We start from the raw sequence: 24,636 nt of genomic DNA, 5'->3' as shown, positions 1-24,636 counted from the left end.
TTTGGGACTGAGACACATCCAGTGGCACATAAAGAACACTACTTGAGGTGCCTAGAGCAGCTGATGAATGAAAAAAAATTCCTGGAGCCAAAGATGTCTAAACTAAGTGGCAAGTCTTTCACTGACACCTTGAGATCACACTGTCCTGATCTCTAAGATTCTCTAAGAATCTTTCTGCCCTCCTATAGAAAATTTCTCTAACACATTTTGCATATACAGAGGAAAAAACCCCAAACCTCTCTCTTCTACTTCCCCTAAAAAACCCCAACAACCCAAAACCTAAACCGACAAAGGCTCAAGAGATTTCAGGTACTATCATTAACATTTCTGCTACAACAGCAAATACTGCACAAGTTTTAGAAGGTTTGACGGTGCTTGATTATTTGCAATTACTCTGGATTGTGAGAAAAAGGGAACTTTATCTGTGGAAACAGAAAAGCTATGGACTATAGACAGAAGGGAATAGTTACACCCTCCCCAGCACTAATGTGAAGATGAAGACAGCCGAAGTTTCCTCCAACAAAAAGTTCAGAACTTCTCTTATAGAGTAATGGAAAACAGAGACAGTGTAAAGCAAAGCAACAGCCTAACTTTGATGACACAAGTAAGACCTGAATCAGAAACGACAGCTACAAATTAATTGTAATCTGTAAGTATAAAAAAAAGGGACACACTGGTTAAACTGCAGGACCCTATTCTCTATTGGAATGCAAACACTAAATCAAAAATTGAGACAGCAACAAAAATTAGAGGTCTTTCACACGGTATCCTTTGTAAAATACTACATGCCTACCTGATAATAGATGTCGCTGCTTACTGCAGGGGGATTGGACTAGATGACCTTTAAAGATCCCTTCCAACACCAAATACATTTTATGATTGTATTATTCTGGATTTGGCTATCACATTGATCAGTTTTACTAAGGAGAAGCACTGAACAAATGAGGACTTTCATTTTTGTGCCATAAAGTCAGAAGTAACCAAATACTCATTTACACTAAGGCAAGTTCACTACGACTTCTTCTGAAGTGCAAGTTTTCCACAGTTTTAAACACTGTTTGAGTTATGGCTGCCAACAGCAGCCTATTTTGTTAACTTGTTCAGATATCCCAATGAACTGGATACTGGTTTGCACTAACTGAAAGATGTAAGATACACTTACTAAATGCGTACTAAAGTATGCTGTCTGAATTTGATCTACCTAATTTAACAAAAACCCTACCTTTCCCACCACTAACAAACAAAAGCTGGATTGCAGATCCATTTTCAATAGAAGACTGCTCTCAGCTAAATGGCTTTGCAGTAATTAAAAAGGATGTAGAGACAAGTGATTTGAAAGTCATATTTGTCATAAATAAGAGATTATTGATTTCCGACTGTAAAAGAGTAGAACTTCAATTGATAAAACTTTGAATTTCACAATGCAGTTCAATAGTAGGTATTTCTGCAAGAGTAATTTTGCTTTTTGCAGCAGTAAAAATACAAAATCAAAACATACAGGATAAATTTCAGTGAAGAATTAGGCCTCTGACTGTTGCCAGGAAGTCTTCTGACAAAGCAACTATCACATCAAACAACCATTCTTCCTATATCAACTATTTGATGTTTCTATGAGCTCAAACATGTGGCATTTTGTAAATAGCTAATGGATACATTAGTAAAGGACTATGAACTTAATTGGATAAATTAAAATACTCAAGCAATTATCTCAGTTCAGCTGTATACAAGAGGCTATCATAATCTCATTTTAAAAGTTCTCATTAATTATAGTTAAAAATGTAATTATAAAATATTTTAAACTTCCATATATACTCACTTTAATCTAGAGTTCATAAATTATTAAGGAGTACCTGGCATTTAGTGTTCCAAACATTTGGTGTATATGAACTAACAAGACTGTTGGTCTAAATAACGGCCAGCCCTGGAATTTACCATCAACCCTCACACTTGGCCAGTAAGAGGGAAAGTCAAGCCTAACATTGATACTTTTACTATGTGTCCCAGTGATTGAGCACAAACCTCTTTCCTAGGTAACAGCCAGCCAAGTGCACCAGCACTGTGAAATACTACAGAACAAATCACCAGCAGAGGGAAGTGTGCTGAGGACTCTACCATCTCTTCTTCCAGAGGAAATGTATTTTCAGAAACACTGGGAAAAAAGCTCATGCGTAGCACAAGCTTCTCTGTATCAAATTGAAAAATAGTCTTGAAAAACAGTATCTTTAACAAAATCTGGCCTGAGGGCACTCACATAAATTAGAACACTCTGATCTACCACAAACACTTATGAAACTAAGACTTGAATGCCTTCATGTATGAGGAATCCTAAAGATTTGAGCCAATAGCTTTGGGTACAAAGGCTCAGCAATGTTTTCACAGTCTATTCTGCAAGCTTTTTATGATAGAGGTCTAGTGTATTTGTCTATTACAAGCAGCTTTTTAAACCACCTTCCCATAGGTTATTTCATATTATTACTTCAGCTACAAGTGTCAAGGGAAGAATGGAAAATCTGAGTATATCTTGGCTGTTCTCTCAGGCCAGAAATGGTCTTAAATAATTTTCTCTATTTATGTACTGACCAAAAACTGCTTTCAGGCCTTTCAATGCAACAGCACTGCAGGTATTTAGAACAGAATAGACCAGACCAGGTTAGAAGAGACCTTTGAGATCATAGTGTCAAACCCAACATCCAACACCATCTAATTAACTAAACCATGGCACCAAGCACCCTATCAAGTCTCCTCCTAAACACCTCTAGTGATGGCGACTCCACCACCTCCTCAGGCAGCCCATTCCAATGGGCAATCACTCTCTCTATGAAGAATTTCTTCCTAACATCCAGCCTAAACCTCCCCTGGCACACCTTGCAACTGTGTCCTCTTGTTCTGGGACTCATTGCCTGGGAGAAGAGACCTGCCTGTCTACAACCTCCCTTCAGGTATTTGTAGAGAGCAATAAGGTCTCCCCTGAGAGTTTTATATTTTGCTATCCAAAGCCTTAGTGCTTTCAAACATTAAGGTATCAAAATACAACCCAGTAAGACCCTGAATTCTGCAGATTTAAAGAGCAGCTATGATTCAGAATTATCAATTTCCACACCTTCTAAATTAACAGAGCTCTAGAAAACGCACCTTACTCATACACTGGAATCAACTCAATAATAAAAGCCTCACGGCCACAAGATTTCTCCCTTTCCCTTGAGTCAGGCTTCTAGGAATGCTTTTGTTTAGCCTTGTAAGGCCTATCTATTTTCATCTAATAGACCCTTGTTATTGCTATAGACCCTTGTGATTGCTATGACTGAGGACATAGCTAGACAGTGTTTCCTGGTTTCCTCTTACACAATACCATAGATTTCTTTTGCCATTCAATTTTTTGTCAAAAGGTTTTGACTTTTTTTCAGTGCATCTGTAAATCCACCCCAGCATATTTGGACTAGTTGGATTTTATGATTATTAGTACTTTTTACAGCGCAGAGGGAAAGGCATGAAATGAATGTTCTTACGTCAAAAAACCCACCCCGAAACCCAAATAAAAAAAAATGATGCATATGTGCATGTTTGTGCAAGGATTGAAAAATACCATGATATGGTCATTTTATAACAATCTCTCCAAGGAGCTGAAATATTGCCCTTCCTGTATCCTATTGTGGGAATTACCCACTGAGTTGCACTTCATGTCTGTTTCTGGGAGCTGAATGGATGCTGATTCTGGAGCTGGCTGCCAGGTCTTCTCAGCAGAAAGCTCAAGTTTCTGGAAACTGCCCCAGTCAGCACACTGTGTTTAGTGAGCTTCAGTACAATCTACATTTGCATGGTCAAACTTTGCAGAGACCTAACAATTTAATTGGTAGAATCGGAGGATTGTGTCATTGTTAAGGATGCATGTCATCTCATTCATGAGAACTGTCGATTTAAAAAGTTTACAAAAGCTTTACAGAAATTATTTTTTATTTTACAGTGTAAGGTGCCTAATTGCAGCAGTTGAGAGAGACACAGTTTCCTAAAATACTGAAATGTCAGAGTTTTATTCTCATAACCATGGAAGTAGCAGCTACTAAAAGCAATTAGAGAAGTTATGTAAAGGTCATTATTTAAAGGTCAGGGGTTTAAAAGTGTTACAAAACTAAGCATTCCATTGATTTAGCTCTTTACATATGGACCTGGAAAGTTAGAAGATGTTACAGAAATAGCTTCATAGAGGAAATCTCTTTACAGAATGTTAATGACTCAATCAACCAACCAAACCTTTTTCTATCCTACCTGAGATAAAAGACTGGAAAAGACAGCCCTGCCAGGTTACTACTACTTCATAAAAAACACCTCAAAACCCAAGAAACATTCCTTTGGGAGAAAACAGGGAGAAGTTTAAGCTTTATCCACATTTCCAACTTTTTCAAGAGACTAACTACAATTATTTGACAAATGAGCTTAAAACTATTTTTCCCCACAATGCAAGTAATTACCTATCTGCATTTTCAGAACCCAAATGATGTCAGCTTGTTATATTTTATTCTTTTTTTTTCCTGAGAATTTCAGTTTTGCTGAAACAGAAATCAGTGCATGACCTTCTTGTTCCAACTGAACTTTTCCCCCCAAGCTTTCTCTATTTAGAACAGAATAGAATAGAATAGAATAGAATAAACCAGGTTGGAAGAGACCTTCAAGATCGTGTCCAACCTGTCATCCAACACCATCTAATCAACTAAACCATGCAACCAAGAACCCTATCAAGTCTCCTCCTGAACACCTCTAAGTGATGGCAACTCCACCACCTCCTCGGGCAGCCCATTCCAATGGGCAATCTCTCTCTGTGAAGAACTTCCTCCTAACCTCCAGCCTAAACCTCCCCCGATGCAGCCTGAGACTGGTGCTGGTTGCCTGGGAGAAGAGACCAACCTCTGCCTGTCTACCACCTCCCTTAAGGTAGTTGTAGAGAGCAATAAGGTCACCCCTGAGCCTCCTCTTCTCCAGGCTAAAATGAATGCAGTCATGCCACTGGAAACACACTAATTTTTATATATAGTTGTATCTTGTATAGTATTAGGTCTATAAAACAGTTTCACTTTTCCCATTACACTCTGACACACCAAGAGATATTATACATTAATAGCTGCACGTGAAAAAGGTTCCTGTTCTGTTTCTGAGAACCTGAGTACACACATAACTTGTGGTACATTCCATCTCTACTTCTATCTACTAGGTTTATTAACAAATAGAAGGATTAGATTTTTTACTTTAAATTCATCATGAAAGAAAGGATTTGCAAACATCTGGCCTATAACTTGATTTTATTCTTTCAGTGTTATACCTTCAAGATATATGCAGATATATACCAGTTCCTCAACACAGAATGCTGGGTATTTCTCTGTACACCAAGCCTCAGCTAAGTGTGATCATTAACTGTCCGCTGTTTCATTGTTGGAGAAGAAAAAGAAGTGTCTCTAACAGCACTTAACATCTCATATTAGGTCAAATATAATGGCTTAGGACCAAAATTTGATTTTTCTGGCACACATAAGCCTTGCCAGCAAGCTATGCATCATATAAGTAAATATCCACCCTTCAGTGGTTACTACCACATCAGATTATGAACTATTTGGATGGTAAGTCCCTGCAGTAGCATACAATTAAGTAGAGAACAGATGCTGCAAAGGATGACGCAACAAGAAAAGTGGGGGGATTTTTGTGAAATCTTTCTATGTAGCCCTAAGCAATTCACAGTACTTTGCCCCCTTTCTCTGGTATATTCTATTATTGCTGCATCAGCCACTTTTATAAATGGCTGAATGCTGAAATGAATGCTTAGCATAGGAGACTTTTACAGACCTCTACTCCTTACACACAAAGTTATTAATTTGCGTGACTTGGAGCAATTCTTGAATTTGGCACCAGCAGTCTCTTACGATGTAGCTTCAGGAGCCAGTTGAAGGTGACATAGCCAGTCTAAGGTGTGGCTCCCCCTTTCATTCTAATTAGCACTCATGCAACTTCTTCTGCAAGAACAAATTATTTTTTTTTCTATCTGATTAACTCCCTGAACCACCTGATCACACAGGTGCCCGTCTTCCAGTATCAGCAAGGGCCTGGCAATATGTGGCCAGACACAGCCACATACTACTACTCTAGGGATTTGTCTTTTCAGCAGCAGTATAGATCTAGACCAGCTTAAAACAATTATGACCATGTATGCCAAAGCTCAGCTTGTTAATACAGTAAATCCAACCATCAGGCTCCTACCACTGAATCAAAAAAATGATGCAGCTAAATGATGCAGAGACCTGCTCTGCTATGAACTCACTCTGCCAATCTAAATTTGTTCAAAAACCCAATGTTTTTGGTACGTTAATTTTGTACCAGCAAGCTTTATGCTGAATCAGGTATCATCTGTCCTACTGCAGCTGGCATAAAGTCAGCATAAACACTGCATTGCGCGCTTTAACTAATTCAAAAGGAAAGGACTGTGTGCTCAACACCTGATCTGGATCAGATCAGCACAACTGAATGATCCAGTTAGTTGCACTATGAATGACTGCTGAACAGTCACCTATATTTTTCACAGGCATCAGGTTTGGGCCACAACCTGCTGTTAAGCTACCCCAGGCCTGATACTCTTAAGTCATTAACTCTCCTCAGCTATTCTCAAGTTGAGAAGAAGTGAGGAATAGTTCTCTCTACCTCTAAAGGACCAACAGAATAGTTTGACAGGGCAGTTGGACAAACCAAAGTATTCTTCTAGATGACAATTTCAAAGACATTACTTGATTATGAAGGAATTTCATCTAGGGTAAGCTAGACTTCTCCCCCATCCTACAACAACATATTTCATCAAAGTGATAAACTTGTGACCAAAAGCAAGAAAGATGAGAAATACTGTGTTAACATTACATTGTATTTGACTCTGGTTGATTGGCTCAAGATTATTACAGACATCTCTCAATGAAAGACATGTTTAACCACATATCACAGGAACTAGATATGAACATGAGTTAAAAACTTAAAATGTAGCATTACAGGCCTCTTCTTGTTTTGGTCAACTGTGGCATACTTTTTTGTATTATCCTGACTGAAATTGTCTGCACATCAGTATTAGCAAAAATGGACAAGCAGTACGTTTTCGGGGTTTTTTTTTTTGGTCAGGTTATAAACCTCTCCTTTATTGCCGTCAGGAGTAAGGGAGAAACATATTTCAATAGCAACTTTAAAATGAAACTCACAAATTACTACCATTATGTTAAGTGTTAGATATCCCACTGTGCAGTTTTGCTTTGTGAATTTTTACCTTCTTCCATGCACACTTTTAGCCACTGATCGCACAGCCTTTCAGTGTTTTCTGCCTTTTCCTTTAAATAAACTGGCTCTGGCTCCTTCCATCTGGTTCCCCTTCCGTCAGCAACCCTGCACCTGTTCACACCTCCTCTCCTGTTGGATTCCACTGAACATTTCCTCCTCTGCCAGGGCTATTCTGGCACTCGCAACCTTTCTGTCATTCAATCCATCTGTCAGAAGTGAACTTTGTTTACCGCAAGCTTCTGCTTTCTTCTTCAAGAAGCAAAGCCCCTCAAGGTCATTGTCAAATGAACTGTCGGTGTGGATTTAAATCCACTTCTGCTAACCAGCAGAAGATGAAGTTCTTTACAGTCCCCTGTTTGTGAATATCAGTTTGGGGTATTGGAGAAATAATACAGAAGCAAAAGAATAGATTTTAATCATCATTCATTAACTCTAACAGCTAATGTGTTTTTCATGTACGTATATCTGTAACCTAAGACAGACTTCCAGAGCTAAGCAAAGAGGTGGAAAAGGCTAATAAAAATATTACAAATAAAATAATAAACAAAAGCTTTTGACTGTCATTTTAACACCACTAAAAATACAAAGAGAAAATGAGAACAGCTGAATAAGTTTACAGTGAAACCTTAAACCGATCAACAGCATTATTCACTGTAAATTATTTCATCTGTAGTATTGTTTTTTTTAACTTACCTACTGATGTTTCAAATGCAACACTAAAAAAAAAAAATCCTCTTTTTTTTTTTTTTTCCCCTTTCTCTGTTTTTAAGCCTTGCAAAACACATATGCAACTCTTTGTTAAAATAATGCCTTCCATGTTGAGACAAATTACAAAGATTGCTAGTCAGGGCCGAGACTAAATTCACATTGTCAACAGGATACATTATTTTTGGCAATTCCTGTGCTCACATTTCTTTTCAGGAATACATTCTGATAACCACAAGCTCCTGAATTATTAAGTAACCTCCTCAACAGTCTCATTCATCTAAAATAAGAGATACCTTTCAATTTCACTGCAAACCCTGGATATCCTTTAAAAATAAATATTTTTTTTAAAAAATCAGACATTTCACCAGGATTAAGTACAGTACAAAAATTAAAATACATATTTAAAGTTTCGTAAGCAATTATAATGAACCACCCATTTTTATTACCCTTTTACCACAAATGAATTTAAAGTAAAGCTTTCTGGGAGCAAATCCAGGAGGCAATCCAATCTCATTAGCAGAAATGCAGTTATACTTACGTTAGGTCTGAATTTGACTCTAATAAAAATTGCAATGACAAACACTGCACGAGTTTAACTGAATAATAACTTAAATACTGATACATCCTTTATATAGGGATTAGTCCCTGCATTTGCAATGGAATGCTTTCTGATGCTATGATATTATTCTATAAGTAACTACATGTAGGTGAAGAAAAGCACTGAAATAGAAGGGAAACTCTAAACTAAATAGAATATGCAGCAGCGTCCCACCAGAGAAACTTTAATCCTGCAGTTTGATTTAAGCCTCGTAAAAGCAACTTAACAAGGAGAAGGTAATCAAGCAGAGTTGCTCCTATTTCTACAAAAATGTAGTCTGATACTCAAACCACACAGAACACAGGGATAACCAACAATGGCATGCTATTAAGCTTGCCACACTGCCAGCACAGCCAGGGGAAGGAGGTCAGCCCTGTCAAGCAGACAACAGCAGAGGCTGCGCTCATCTGCTCTTTCAGGACAGGCATCTTCCAGCACACAGTCTCCCTCTGACCACAAGGGCACTGAGCAACAGGGTGAGCAGAGCTTGCAAGGCAGCCAGAGCTGGCATGCTCTGGTGATTTTTTTCTTCCTTCCTCCATCCACCAGCTACCTGCTCCAGAGATGACAACCTGTAGTTTGATGCTCTTCAATGTCAAGTCTGATAAAGTCCCCAGTTGAGGACCCTTTGGTATCTCTGTTGAATTTTTTTTCTAGGCAAGAATTTTAGGAGAAATTTTTTGCACTGTGACTGCACAAAATAAACAAGTTTGAATACCCTCTCGAAAGCAAAAGGCAGTTTTTAAAATTAAGGTCACAATACCAAGTGCTGATATAAAAAAACGTTTTATCTTGTCATTAAAACAAGCTTTCACATGCACTTGAGAGAAAATCCCTGGAACAAGTCAAAAATAAAGATAACCAGAATAATTTTTTCAGTAGCAAATTCAGAAAAACTTCCAGTAGCCTTTATTACATGTGTCTTAAGTATCTTTATGGCTCAAAAAAAAAATAAATCATTATCCTGTTGTTATTAGTCATACAAACAGATAACTAATTTGAACAAGATCAAAGTAAATATTTGATACACATGTATAAATCTATTAATGATGAATAATAGCTGCTCAAAACAAAGACCTTATAAAGACTTTTGTTTTCTACAGCAGTTAGTCTCCTCTGCATTTCATCAGAATTCACTGCTTGCTCCAAAGTGCTAGAAGTATTATCACTGCTCCTGAACCACACTGCATGCAGCAGCAATTTGGCCACCTCAATGAACTGATGTGATGTATAAAAGATGAAATCATTAGAGAAATTTGATGCAACCAGTTGCAGTTTAAATGCTATGGAGAAAATTTTAGATTAACTTAAGACTAAAACCTGAAAATATATTAACTGTCTTTTCCTTTATATATTTGTGGGTTTGGACAATAAATTATCCAAAAAGTAATTTACAAAGACATCCATATTCAAATTTAACACATATTTTTGGTTTTATTCTTCACTTCTTTTAATGATATCTTCTTTCTTTCCCTTTTACACTTCATCAACAGCCTTTACATGTTTTACACAATCACCTTAACTACATTTAAATTATTAAATAGAAATATATGTAAATAATTGTGTATTATCTTGACACAAAGTATATCAGCTTCAAAACTTCTGCAAGGCACTGTCAGAAGACGACAGAGCCGATTTATTTCAAATCATTCAGTATCAGTCTTCATAAAGCAGCATATGGTCTTACCATGGCAGGTAAAATATTTTACCTTCTATAATAACGCAGAGCAGCTAATTTATCTACATGCTACGTAATCAGATAAACAATTTCAGCTGCACTATGAAAACCTGTAGGCAAAGGAGAAATTTATCTCTCACCACTTTATTGATTTTTCCGCCTATACACATTTGTATAATTGCTAACAAAATAGAAGTTATTCTTTCTTCCATCCTCTTTGTCAGTTACCTTAAATCAAGACCTTTTCAGTTGTGGAAAATTTTGCAGTTTCTACAGCTGCAGGACAAAGAACTAAGACATTTTTACAGAGTTGCTTGGGGAAAAAGGAAGGAAAAAAGATTAGCAAGATTCTATTGCGAGTAAAGCAAAGTGAATGACAACTTTCAAAGCTACCACCATCATTTACTAATGTGCTGCTATACCAAATAAGTCTAATTTTTTTTGACAGCACCAAATTAGATTTACTGCAGAAACTGCTGCATAAATAGCATATGGCTATGTTATACCACCTATTTCAAATCCCTGTAATGTTTCCTCCCCTCCCTGCTCAAAATGAATAATTGAGCCAAGCTATAAACCTTCTGCAGACGAGAGCTCTAGAAGTTCAAAAAAGTAGACACAGAAAGATGTATGTGTATATATATATATATATTTTTTTTTTTAAATTTGTTGTTGTTGTTAAATTGTGTAAAAAAGTATCATATTCCAATCAAACAAATCTGGGCAATAAGAGGCCAGGTCTCTCTTGCTCCACTTCAGGATTTTATTTCCCCCTTTTCTTGATAAAATTTTGTTTTCATTTCTCTTTCAAGCTGCAGGGCATGACCTTGTAATCCCCTTGCACATGACTACCTCTTACTTGCACAAGAAATCCCATTGATCTTTACTCTCATCCCAGTCAAATTATTCAGGTGACTCAAGATCAAAAGGTTCAGACCTCCATTCATTCCTCAAAAACTGTAATTTATGAAGAGGGAAGTGCCTCCTCCAAGCAAAAATAAAACATCAGAAAACTGGTTTCATTCATCGGAGGGGCCCAACCCTGTGGGAAGGTGCCGACCTACGGCTTTCCCCTCCTTTAACATGAGCAAAGTTTTATCAGTATGCCGGATCAGTCCCTGGACCCACGTGCTTTTGTTATTTCTGTCAATTGCCAAATTCCACATTCACTATGTTGCTATGATAAAATATGAAAACAGGTAACCTTACAACAGAACCGAGAGCAAACGTATTTTTTCAGGTACAAGGGGGTATTACACACCTAAGTGGGCCACACTGCCAGCACAGAGAGCAGCCTGCACCTCTCCTGTCCCCTAACCTAGGGCAAGGTGTGCCGCATGCTTCCGAAGTTTGTGTGGCTGCAGCACAGAAAAGACATTGCAAGGTCTTCTCTCTGGCCGGTGGGCACACCACTGCACACATCATGGAAGGCTGCGGCTACCCCGCCGCTTGCCTCTCGGTGGTCAGTCCTCCCAGCTGCCCTATCCGTTACTGTCTGATTAGCTCTGCGAAGGAGCCCCTCCCCGGCCAGCTTTCCCTGCCATCTGTTCCACACGCGATGGCTGCCGCCCAGCAGCCTCGCGCTGCCCTCCTACCTGGCACCCGGCTCCCGGCCTTACCCCAAAGTGCTAACACAGGTTCTCACTGCTGGCAGAGTCAGGATTTCATTACTACTACTTTGACAAGTGCAGGGTTGTTTGTAATTTCTCTTTTATCCTGATTTTGATTGTACAACCACCTCCCACTGATTCAGTTTGCTTCAGTTTTGTTGCTCACAGATTTTACTCTCCACATTAATCTCCCTCTGGCATGTTACTGCATCTGTTCCCTTTTTTATTATTAATTTTCAAATTCCCACCATTTTTGACAAAAAGGAGGTAATCTACACTCTGCTTCTGCCCATTTCATTTTCTTTAATTTGGAAGATAAGTATGAAAGCGTGCCAAAGAAGTTAATTCTCCGTTAACAGTTTATTTTCTGGCATCCCGATGCCTTTGTATATATGAAAAGCAGATAGAAATAAATGTTGACTGAATCGCAACAACAGTTGCAATCGTCCCTAAATTTAACCAAGAGTAAACATATGAAGCAGAATCTACAAAGTTCATTAATTATCAGAGTTGTTTCATGTTATACTCCTTCCTGCACTTCAATAAAAATGGTTGTGTACAAGATGAATAGAATACATTAAAAAAATATATATTAGAAATCAGTAACTGTTTATATCTCATTTCTGCCTCTCCACTCTCTTTCACCCTCCTTCCAGCCCTAATTTCAGTGTTATTGGTGCTTTCATGAGTCAGTATAGGAACACCTATCATCTCAATCATTTAGTATTAGTGACATCATTTCTTTGAATGTTACCTCCTTTCAAGTACAGACAGCAGACTCTTTCTGACATGCTGAAGTTGCTGGTAAGATCATGGCAGTGAGTGTGCTGCTAACTAACAGATATTATATATCTATTATCTATAGATATATAGATATCTATAGATCTATCTATATCTATAGATATCTATAGATCTATCTATATTATCTATTGGGGTTTTTTCGTATAAAGTATGGTACAGTTCCCTGGAAGACCTAAAGCCACCAAGAAGTTCGTTTACATTTTATCATTTAATAACATCACTTAAATAGGGAAAATCAATGTATGAGACATGCTGCAGTTCCAACAAGGAACACTGGTGACAACATACAGCTCAACATCAAAGCTTCAGTGACTAAATAATGCCACAGGAACCTGGAGGTGGAAACATAGATTTATGCACTTTATTATACATGTAATCCAAATAAGCGTCAAAGGAGTAGCTGAAACTAGCATGAAGGACCAATGAACAGCAAGAAGACCATAGCGCTGCTAAAACTTGCTGCACTCTCAAATGCAGCTTTCTTCGATATGCTGCTTTCTAGAGGCCACAGCATTTTCAAAAGCAGGGAGAACAGAAATATCTTGTAATAGGGAAAAGATTAGTCACTGAGAACGACAATACCCACTGACTCACTACAATATAAAACTCTGTGCTTCAAGAAAGTGAGTTGGGGACTCAATGTAGCTTGATGAGGATCAATTGGAGCTCTCTTTAGTTCTTCTAAAAGACCAGTTTTGAATTTCAGTGATTCCCTTGCTGCTGAGGATTTATCTATTGAGGCATATGTAAGCAGGAACTACCTCTGACTGTAACTGAAACAAATAATAACTTCATATCTGTTTTGAAACAAAAAGAGGAAGAATTTTTCACACTGCTTTCACTACAAAAGAATAGTGATTTTATTAAATCAGATGACATGCTAAGATCTGGGCAAGTTGTTAACACCTTGCATATTTTATGTGATTTTTTTTTTCCAACTAGCCTACTGACATGATTTTAAACAATTAGAAATCTGTGTGTGTTCCACTCTGAAGAATGGATCCAGATAAGCCTCATCAGCAAGACCCAGCCTTGCCAAAGTCAAGGCAATTTAACATTGACTTCAGAAGTAATTTCTTATAATTCTCCTACTATGGTAACTCTTGTACAAATAACCATGAATTTGAAATTTTATACACCATGGTCAGTCTCAAAGCATGATGCCAACTGCAAAGTCACATGACTGACAATCAGTGCTACACAGAAGTTTTGGATTTTCCCAGTTATTTGAAGATATACCTATTAGAATTACTAACTAGATTCAGTAGCAGGAAATGCATGTTAACAGAATGGGATTTCTAAGGAACATACTGCTCTGGGAAGAAAGGTGACAATAAAAGGCATTTTTAAACTCGGTGGCAATGGTTTAGAATAGCTAATTTTAACAAGTACATTTTGTTAACTTAGACACTGTTTACTTGGTAATCAATCAATGGTGTCTGAAAACTAGGATACAGCAGAGAGATCCTGGAGAAAAGTGCAGTTCTGCAGATCATCTTTTTTTCCTCATTAAGACATAGACTACATGTTTTCTGATTTAATCCATTCATATAATATTTACTATCTCATTTTTTATAAATTCAACCACAAAGTTCTGCATTCTATTTGTTTACAATATGCAAACTTAGAATCAGTGGATGAGTGAAGAGTTTTTCTCCTTAGTAATTTAATAATTCACACAAAATACTGGATTATTTCTGTATCCCCTCTCAGCTACCTTTAACTTTTGCCAGAACAACAGAGACAGGTCATGCAAGGCAACAGAAGGACTACCTACAACCATATAACAGCAGTACAGGCCTCCCTCAAGTCCAGCATTGTGAGAAGACTTGGAGTGGACCAGCTGGTCCTCTTCTGAAAAGAGAGGAATCAGTAAGACAAGGCCAAGGCCAAAATACCCAAGAGACAAACTAAATCAGTGCCATTTCTGCAGCAAACTCCCACAGGCAGGAGTCTAGAGATTAAAATCTGTTTTCCTTGGCAAGAGCCACAGTGAATGGGTCTATAACCCCCATAGAATTGCTATTACCACTGCCCTTCAAGGGAGTATTTTCACTGGCACAGCTGCCAGTTGAGGTGAAGGGAATAAAGAATGAAATAAGGGAGATGATAGGCAAATAGAAGTTCACAAGTAATAGTCATGGATGTACCAATCATTAAAAACATACTGAGCTCAAAATGCAGAACTAACACCAGAGCTGTATCTTTTACACTTTCACTAATACAGAAAACCTGTTCCAGTGGGAAGTGATCTGAAAGGATGAAAAAGTGAACAGGCTAAAGAAAGGTTTCATTTCAGTAGAAGATCTTTTCCTCTGTGACTCAGGGAAAATAGACAGCTATATGAGAATGTCTCTAACCCTGCCCTATGAATCCAAGCACACAGGTAGAATAGGAAATTGTTTAGGAGCAATGAATCTCTCATCTAATTTTTCCACCCCCTTCTCTTCATTCATGACAGCAACAACACCTAATGTATTCCTGGAAAGCAGACAGACACTCTATTTGAAGATGGAGACACAAAACCCAACAGAAAACAAAATATTACAGAATTTGGGGAGTATCGAGAAAGATTTGAACCTATTTCCCATGCTTCTACAATTTTCTTACAATTACATTTCAGCACAGTAAATATTTTGATACTTATAAACATGCTTATAGGCAGAGGCCATAACATGAAGTGGGAAGGAAAAAGGGAAAAAAAAAAAAGATTAGGACATTGCAGAAGAGTGGCTGCACTAAGTCAGACAAAGAAGCCGTGGCAGCTCAGCATCTGTCTCAAAAAGCAGACATCTGTGAAATTGTAGGAAAACAAGGCCAGCACAGAGCATTACTTGCCCAAAATGCTGTTCCCAGGCTCCAATGATTTGCATCTCAGCAACTTCCCAAAGTCAGAGACCATAGATTGAAAAGGTACTTGAATCATCTGCATGTTACACATCCAGCTTTAAGAAATGCAAGTTTAATTACATCCAGTGATATGTAAAAGCAGGCAATAGTTGCCATTTTTACAAGTTGAGTGTTTTCACAAATAAAAAAATTAAAAAATTAGCTAGTCAGATTTCCTCCAAGATATCCAGAGCTCTACTGCATATAATCAGCCTTTTGCTAAAAGAAGCGTGGTAAGCCATTTGGTTAACTATCACAACAAATCATTATTAATAAAGTTCTGCTAAATCCAAACTTTAGATATCTTAACAACTCACCCAAAACTTTTTTCAAGTTCATTAACCTCTAGCATATTTTTTCTCTAAATACAGGCTGTTAGAGTGGTACTTTCTTCCATCTGTTAAACAACCGTGCTCAGAATTACACAGAAATGTAGCTGAATAAAAAAAAAAAGATAGATTCATTGAATTTAATAGTTTAGATGAGGTTCTATTTTACTTCCATTTACTCAATGGCAGAATTCTCACAAAGCCTGAAGAGTTAAGACTTGGATAAACATGCAGATTTCTGTTAAGTGATAGAAGTCTCAGGGCTTTCCCCCACCATGTAATATTTAAGATAACTTAATTTTTTTCCTTAAGGACTGAGTAAAAGCTGCCAAATTTGTTTCTGGATTATCATGCAAGGGGATGGAACAAAACAAAATCCACACAACCAAAACTCCATAAACAGTCAGATGATAGCATTTTCTGTGGCAAAAGGAAAAATTCTTGCAGTTACCAAAATTCAAGCTGCAATCATAATTGGCTTGTTAACCTTCTGGTGTTTTCTAGAAATGCATAATGAGTTGTACAATAAATGGCATTGGGAGCTATATCCAAGAATGGAATAAAGTCAGGCAAAGTCTCTTGTCACAGCGTTTCCATTACAAAGCTAGTGATTTAAAAAGCCTACTCACCTACTTGAGCCTGTCTCCTATTCAGACATTAATATTACATTTTGATTGTTTAATCTTCAATGAAGCCTAACACAATTATGTTAATTTATGCTTTCCTGGTGATTCTGCTGCAGAAACTTCAGATTATTCATCTAAGAACTCTTACACTTAAAGGTGCAGCTGTACACCACAGTCTCAAATGATGTTTAAAGTATCTTTGTCCTACCAAACACAACCACAGCAAAAAGAACATACCTGCACTCTCGCCCTGCTATTCTTCCTACCCGAAAGCATTCTACCTCATCTACCTCATCCCCTGAACATTGCCTTATCTTCAAACTAGTATTTTTTTTTCTTCATAAATTAGAGTTCATAACTCACTCCACAGTTGATAACTCAGTTATTTCAGTCTCCATGAGTAACATGACTAAGTGCTGCCCTTGTAGTCAATGAGTGCAAGTATTTGTAATGACTGTGGGGAAACCTGTGGCAAAAAATCAGCAGAATGAAATTGGTACTACAGCATGTAATAGGATAAGGGGTACCTGGTGAGGTGCAGTTGGTGCTCAGATTTACTCAGTAGTTCTGTCAGTTTTAGGCACTCCTCTCTGGCTCCTCTCACATCCTGCTGAGCTTGTTCCAAACGCTGTTTGTTTCCATTCAGCTCTAATCCCAGTTTTTCTATTTTCTTAGAAAATTGTAGAACCAAGGAAAGTATATTTAAGAAATGCAGAGAGATGTATTTCAAGACAACAAACTCTACTGTGATCAAAGCTCCTGAAAAATAATGCACGATTTTGCTTTAGAACAGTAGTTTGTTGATAAAAACTGCAAAACCAGCAAATTACAGTATTTGAAGTTGCATTCTTATGAAAAGCCAGAATGTGTATCATATTTAAAGACATAAATATACCATCGATGTTCTTGTCTTCACAGACCTTAACAGATAGGTGCAGTCAATGATTTTTTTTATTTATTCACACAAAGGCTGGCTAGAAAGCCAGAAGTTGTTGCAGAACTGTGGTGATCTTCAGAAACAGCTGGATATAGGATAGCTCTTATGGTCATTTATTTTGCTTGCCTATTACACAAGCAACAACACATAAATTTTACTTTGTCATAGTTACATAATATTACATACAGGAATAAAGGTAATTTTGTGATTTTACCATTGTCGAAAACAGGTTACTTGACTTATACCTGGGAACCTAACCACACCAGTTGCTGTCAATCCTGTCATTTCATTAACATCATTAGTCCCTTTATGTCCACTAAAAATAGTAAGTAACCCAAACATGTTATTTTTACAAATAACAACAGGTAAATTTGCATGTCCAGTACTTTTGAGCACAGTGAAGCATAAGGGACTTGCAGCCTCTAATTGAATTATAATGTCAACAATATAAACATTTTTTGAACAAATACATTTTGCTCTAAGTCCAGAGAAGGGCAACAAAGCTGGGGAGAGGTCTGGAGCACAGCCCTGTGAGGAGAGGCTAAGGAAGCTGGGGTTGTTTAGCCTGGAGAAGAGGAGGCTCAGGGGAGACCTTATTGCTCTCTACAACTACCTGAAGGGAGGTTGTAGCCAGGTGGGGGTTGGTCTCTTCTCCCAGGCAACCAGCACCAGAACAAGAGGACACAGTCTCAAGCTGTGACAGGGGAAGTTTAGGATCGAGGTGAGGAGAAAGTTCTTCCCAGAAAGAGTAATTGGTCATTGGAATGAGCTGCCCAGGGAGGTAGTGGAGTCACTGTCACTGGAGGTGTTCAGGAGGGGATTGGATGTGGCACTTGAAGCCATGGCTTAGTTAGTCATGAGGTGTTGGGTGACAGGTTGGACTTGATGATCTCTGAGGTCTTTTCCAACCTTATTGGTTCTATGATTCTATAACATGCAAGCACCTGTAGAGATACACCTATGATGCAATACTTTGTCCTAAGAATGCTTTAAAGGAGGCTAGTGGAATACAGAACATGCTAATAATGAGATTTTATCATGTAGTAACTATGCTGCACTAACATTTATTCTTCATTGGGGCTGGAGGTAACTTACATGTTTTTTTCAGTCAACTGATGTGTTAATGGTCATTTGTAGTACAAAATAAAATTGTTCATATGGAGTTAGTGCTGACTAGCTATCATGATAACTTATTTTGTGATAGCTTTCTCATGTAGAAAAGCCTCAATGTCTTCTTCAGTTAATAATTCACTCAAACATAAGAACAAATTCATATAAATTGGTCCCAACATTTGCACTTGAAGCACCTTCTTAATAATGTTGTCTCTTTTCCTCCCATGAAAATGTTAACCTAAACCACTTACATCAAGTCATGATGTCACAAATACAGTATCTTCATCCAGAAAAAGGGGTCACAGTGTAATTTTTTTTAATTCTAAATTTGCTAATTACTTAACTGTATGCTTTCTCCCCAAAGAGTGCTCAGTGAAGGTTCATGAAGGAAATTTTATTAGACCCACCTACCAAATTAAATCAGTAATTCCAAGTTGAAATAAAAAGACAGTGAAACTATCTGCAAAACCGTTAGTACTCTTCCTGTTTAAAGATTGTAACCACCTATTACACTGTCAGAGTATCTGAAAACCAGGTGTGTAAAGGCATTCAGTTACATATGCTTTGCATTTTCACATATTTCCAGAGACTTTTGCATATTATAAACAACAGAACTTTCCGTGGGTTCTCTACACACTTCTCTTAACAGTGTCTGTTCATTAATATTATTTCAGTAAACAGGGACAGGAATTCTTCATTGTCTTTACAAGTTAAAGACAGGCAATTTCTGCAACATGCTTTAAGAATACATCCATTCAACATACCTTTAAAAAAACCAAACCACAGGTTAGTTGAAAAGCATCAACTAAGTATTTGAAAAAGCACAACCACAGCTGAGAACATAAACACTCTAGATCACTCCTTCAGGGAAAAGTTTCAAGGAACAGATGGGCTTTACACCATTGCCTAGAGTTAAACAGGCTCAGTCAGGTTTTAACACAGACCCACAGAAGGAAGCAAATACCAAGTGCAAGAACCTCTGGTGAAAATCTTCTGCTTTCATCAGCCAGATGTTGACCCTGCAGGGTTTAACCCTAGAATACATACACAGATTTCAGTTGTCATGAAAGTGTAGAAGGAAATTCTCAGACAGCGACTCTATGACAGGCTCTTTAAGGAGTCATAGGAATCTTGCACTTTCTATAGAAAGTATCAAGAAAGCAAACACAGATTTTGAAGAGCAATTCTACTTCTACTACTTCCACCAGTAACTCTAACATTCAGAATCAGCTGCTTTACACGCACACAAGTGCATTTGTGAATATCTGTAAGCATATATGGAAATAAATTAATTTATAGGTACTCAGTGTGAGCTATATGAATTCTGTACAAGAATTCTGGCAATGGACATTGAAGAAACAGCAGACAACTTCATGGAAAAAGGATGGCAGAAAAATGCCACCTAAGAGAACACACTAACACTGACTCAGAGATGAGAAGCATCTAATCCAGGTGTATTTAGAAGAATTTTCACTGATACCTCTTTCTGAAATGCCATAAAGATCTCATTGAAAGTATTTTGGTATGAGCCACACATCTTCATGCTGAAAATAGGCCATACTATGAACACTACATGTTACTTTGATGTAAAAACTCAGGTAATAGTTTGAAACGTACGAAGGCTCACAAATCTGGACATGTCCACAGAATAAAAACCAACCCTCTCTTCTCTCCTGCAAACAGTAACAGTCTCACAAATACACTCTATGCTGAAATATGCCAAGTCCAGCCCATCACTAGATCATCACAATATAATCATAATTTAAAACACAGAGAAATTACAAAATCAATGAAAGTTCTTCCCTCTTCCTCCAAGGAACTTTATCAGGCAGCATATTTCCAAAACTACTCAGACTCAAACTAGTTTTTGCATTACTTTTAATTCCCATTTCTTCTGCTGGGAAGCTGCAAGCAATTCTGCAGCTGCTCTCTGGGCTCCAGTGTAACTGTAGGCAGAGAAACAGAAACCACCAACTAAAGTATTTTGCTGACAACTCTGCTTCTCATGCAGTGTTAATTTGATCCCTCAGTGCCTATGGCTTGTGATACAGCTCTTTACAACAATGACGAGAGAATTTTGTCAAGGTACTTAACTTTTCGACGTATGTGAGAGACAAGAGATGGAGCACAGAACTGCAAAAAGACAGATGACAATCTTGCATTTAAGAAAATCTGAAACAGATTTTCAGTATAACAAGGAACAGAATTATCATAATGTATATGTACAACAAGACTGCATTAAGGTTGGAACAGACAACTTCTGGTGCTTAACTCCGCAACTTTAATATTCTTATTACTTCTGCACATAATATAAAAAGTACTATTTTATCTGCTGTGTGCCGCAGTTGTCTAAATTCCCAGGAATATCAACAGGCACTTTGCCATTAAAAGATGGCAGGCTAAACCTCAAGGAACATCATTATTTGTAAGCTGAAAGACAGTAACAGCATTCCACACATACATCCCATTAGTTACAAGAAAGAAGTTTTACTAAACAAAAAGTAAAGCACTAATGAAATACCACTGTAGTAAAATGTTATTCTGTATCAGCTTCCCCCACCCCAGAATTACAACCAGCAATCTTTTATATTTTAAGTTGTCCACTTAGAAGCATATAGGACTTTTCTGGTTTGGTTGTTTTTTTTTTTTTTTGGAACACTTATTTTAAAACGTGTTTCACATCTCAGTCATCAGTTTATGATGAGTTCAAAATTATCTTCTGATTGCCACAATGCATTTTTAGGTGAACACAATGGAGCTGCTCGTTCAGCGACATACACGCAAATTAGTGGAAAACACAGCAGATGATTTTTCAAACACTGGATCAGTCTTCAGATATTCTCTTCATAAATTATCTGAAATTATTTACACTTAACAGTATTTTAGGTATGATATAAAAATGTGCCATTTAATTAACTAAGTAACTCCTCATCTCTACAAAATCTGATAACATGAAACAATAATTTAATTCAGAACAAGTCAAATTAAAGACTAAAATAATTGTTTAATTCTTCTCATACTGATTCTACTTCATGTAGACAAAACCCCCCACATTCCAAAGTAGCAGATGTTTTTCATAGAATTTTAAATAGCAGCAAACTGACAAAAAAGACAAAGACTTAAAAAAAACACCAACCCCCCAAAACAAATTAGAATAATTAAGCAGTGATAAAACAACTTGTATTCTGAAATAAATGCAAAAATAACTTTAATAAAATAAAAAATATGCTAAAATCAAATGAATTCGTGATTTATGACACTCACTCTTGCACCAGTACGCTCATACATCAGGTAGGAAAATACACCGTATAACCTGAAAAATAAATTCTGCACTGACTATACCAGCGCACAAATTCTGCCAGAAAACAATTCTGGAGGAGAAAGTATTTTTGTCAATTTACAGTACTTTCTTTTTGTTTCATACTTCATTCTCCACCATTACTAAAAGACCAAAAGAGCATAAAATAGGAAAAAAAATTTGAACAAAGTAATAAAAATTAAAATATAATTACTATGGTAGTTGGGATTTGCAGCTGCATCCCCAAAAGGCAATCAATATGAAAACACAAACACTTCAAGTTAATACACAGTAAAATTTTACAGGCCTAGATGCTCACACACTTTTGTTATATTTACCACAGCAGCCCTTCAAAGCAATGAGATCAGTGATAGCATACAGGACTGAGACTATAATTAAGGACCTAGTGTGTAAGAGGTGCTACCAGTATGGCCATTCACATACACTTAAATATTATATATCAGCACTAGGAAATGTTTGCACTGTTTATGAGTGATCTCACTGCTGCCTTTTTTATTTATTAATACACTAATTAACCTGGGACAGAATAATCACACCCTACTATAACAATAACTTTGTTTGGGGGATTTTTTTATGTGTGTGCTGTTTTTGAGGGGGTTTGTTTTTTGTCTGGTTGGGGTTTTTTTGCTTTGGTTTGGGTTTTTTGGTATGCGTGTGTTAGGTTTTGTTTCTTTTTTAAACAACAACAGAACCAAGACTGTCCGTATTGCAAGAGTAGGAGGTATTTTATTTGGAAGTTGACTATCAGTTCATATGCAGCAGGGGTCATTTTCAGTCATTCCTATCCTAATCCTGGTATCAATCACACAACTCCAGGTTCTGAGTGGTCTCTAAACCTCAGACCTCCCAGGTATGGCCATCTGACATAGCATATTGCACGTGAAGAACTATCCAATTCATAAAGAGAGTTGCAGTCATCATGAGGTTGACCTCCACCACGTCACAATGATGGTTTTTTCCCCTTTTGCACTCTACAGGATTACTGCTGCTTCCCATTCAAATCAGTTAAAGAAAACTATACTTGGTTTTAAAGAGGAAACCTCCTTTCTGGAAGCATATTTATTATAAAACTGTGACAATATACAAATAAAGAGCAAGAAATACAACACACACAAGGCCATAAAGATCATCACTTTCTAATAGGTTAATTCACTAAAAACATAAACAAGCTACAAATTCTACAAATTCTTTTGCCTAAACCAGAAATGCGAAACTGTTTCGTGACGTCAAAGGCAACCAAAGTGATCAGAAGCGCAAGAAGAGAAGAACCTCAGTGAACACACGTGGTCCCTTTGAAAAGTTTTCGTTATGGCTGGCTCACAAATCAATTAACCTCTAGAGAGCAGTGGGACAAGCAACGACGTAACCTAGATGAGCAACAGAGACTGTAATTTGTTGGACAGCTAGTATTCTAGGCTGATCTGGTGTGACTCCTAAATTCCTCAAACAGAACTAGTCTTGTGACCACTTTGTTACTTGTACTGCAAAGAAATCTAACAGCACTTGGCTGTACTCCATGTGCTCTACTAAGAGGCAGACCCTCAAGACAAAAGCCACCACCTAAGCAAGTATCAGCAACCACAAACTCTCTGCTTCAAAAATGATGGAGAATTAATAGATGCCAGCATGTTGCAGTTTGCTAGGAAGAGCAGGAGTGCTAGAAGAATTTCCTATGAATCATATGGAGGGAGGGACTTCTTAAATGCACACATCTTTAAATCCATTTGAAAACTTTCTACCTATAATTGTTAGCTGGGGCACAAAAAATTAATATTGCTATATGTATATTTATGAATACATGCACAGACAATTTTTCAATTAAGCAATAGTCTTAGGTGTCATTGCTTGTGCTACCTCTCAAAAAGCAACACAGGCCCTGGACAGTGTGGTTAAATACCCATGGGAAACAGGAGTGAATGGCTGAAAGCTTAAGTAAGTATTTTACCATATTATTTCCCTGTAAATACCTGCTTTCAATTTGCCAAAATGTTTGAACTGTAATACTATTTCAGGAACAAAACTTGTAAACTCATAGAGTTTGCTACAGTCACCTTTTAAAGAGACAACACTGAGGTACCAGAGATTATTTTAGCAGCTACCAGCAGAGATAAGAAAGTGACTGTCCACAGTGGAACAGGATTTTTTTTTTTTTATTTTTTTTTTTAAATGGATTGCCTTGGAGGGCAGAGGGGACAGAACAGAATGGATGACAGAGGGGAGAATGGGGTGGAGCAAAATAGATGAGTTTGCTTGCTGATAAAGGAATTTCAGAAAAGGAGGGATGCCTACAGAAAAAGAAAGGGATTCCTATTTCATTACTGAAAAACAGCAGAGGAACAAAACTTACTCCTATTTGAGTAACATATTTGAGATTACTGATGTGGGACTGTCTCTTCTTTTTACTGGACAGGATTAGAATGGAATAGAATAGACTAGACTAGAATAGACCAGACCAGGTTGGAAGAGACCTTCAAGATCATCATGTCCAACCTATCATCCAACACCACCCAACCAACTAAACCATGCAACCAAGCACCCTATCAAGTCTCCTCCTGAACACCTCCAGAGATGGTGACTCCACCACCTCCTCGGCCAGCCCATTCCAATGGGCAATCACTCTCTCTGTGTAAAACTTCCTCCTAACCTCCAGCCTAAACCTCCCCCAGCACAGCCTGAGACTGTGTCCTCCTGGTACTCGTTGCCTGCGAGAAGAGACCGACCTCTGCCTGTCTACA

General features: G+C 37.6%; 1 protein-coding gene across 2 annotated transcripts in view; it reads right to left on the bottom strand.

Annotated features, from left to right (window-relative positions):
- The window catches only part of SDCCAG8 (SHH signaling and ciliogenesis regulator SDCCAG8), a 111,534-nt gene that overhangs the window by 51,712 nt on the left and 35,186 nt on the right, over positions 1 to 24,636 (bottom strand). For both annotated transcript variants that reach the window (XM_054162320.1, XM_054162321.1), the window contains exon 12: positions 17,060 to 17,202. In XM_054162320.1, the coding sequence (XP_054018295.1) occupies positions 17,060 to 17,202 (143 nt within the window). The remainder of the gene's footprint in view (positions 1 to 17,059; positions 17,203 to 24,636) is intronic.

This window comes from Dryobates pubescens, chromosome 6, assembly GCF_014839835.1.
Source record: "Dryobates pubescens isolate bDryPub1 chromosome 6, bDryPub1.pri, whole genome shotgun sequence".
In the NCBI taxonomy this organism is placed as follows: domain Eukaryota; kingdom Metazoa; phylum Chordata; class Aves; order Piciformes; family Picidae; genus Dryobates; species Dryobates pubescens.
The sequence above is the reverse complement of the archived record's forward strand: the minus strand, read 5'-3'. Positions and strand labels throughout refer to the sequence as shown.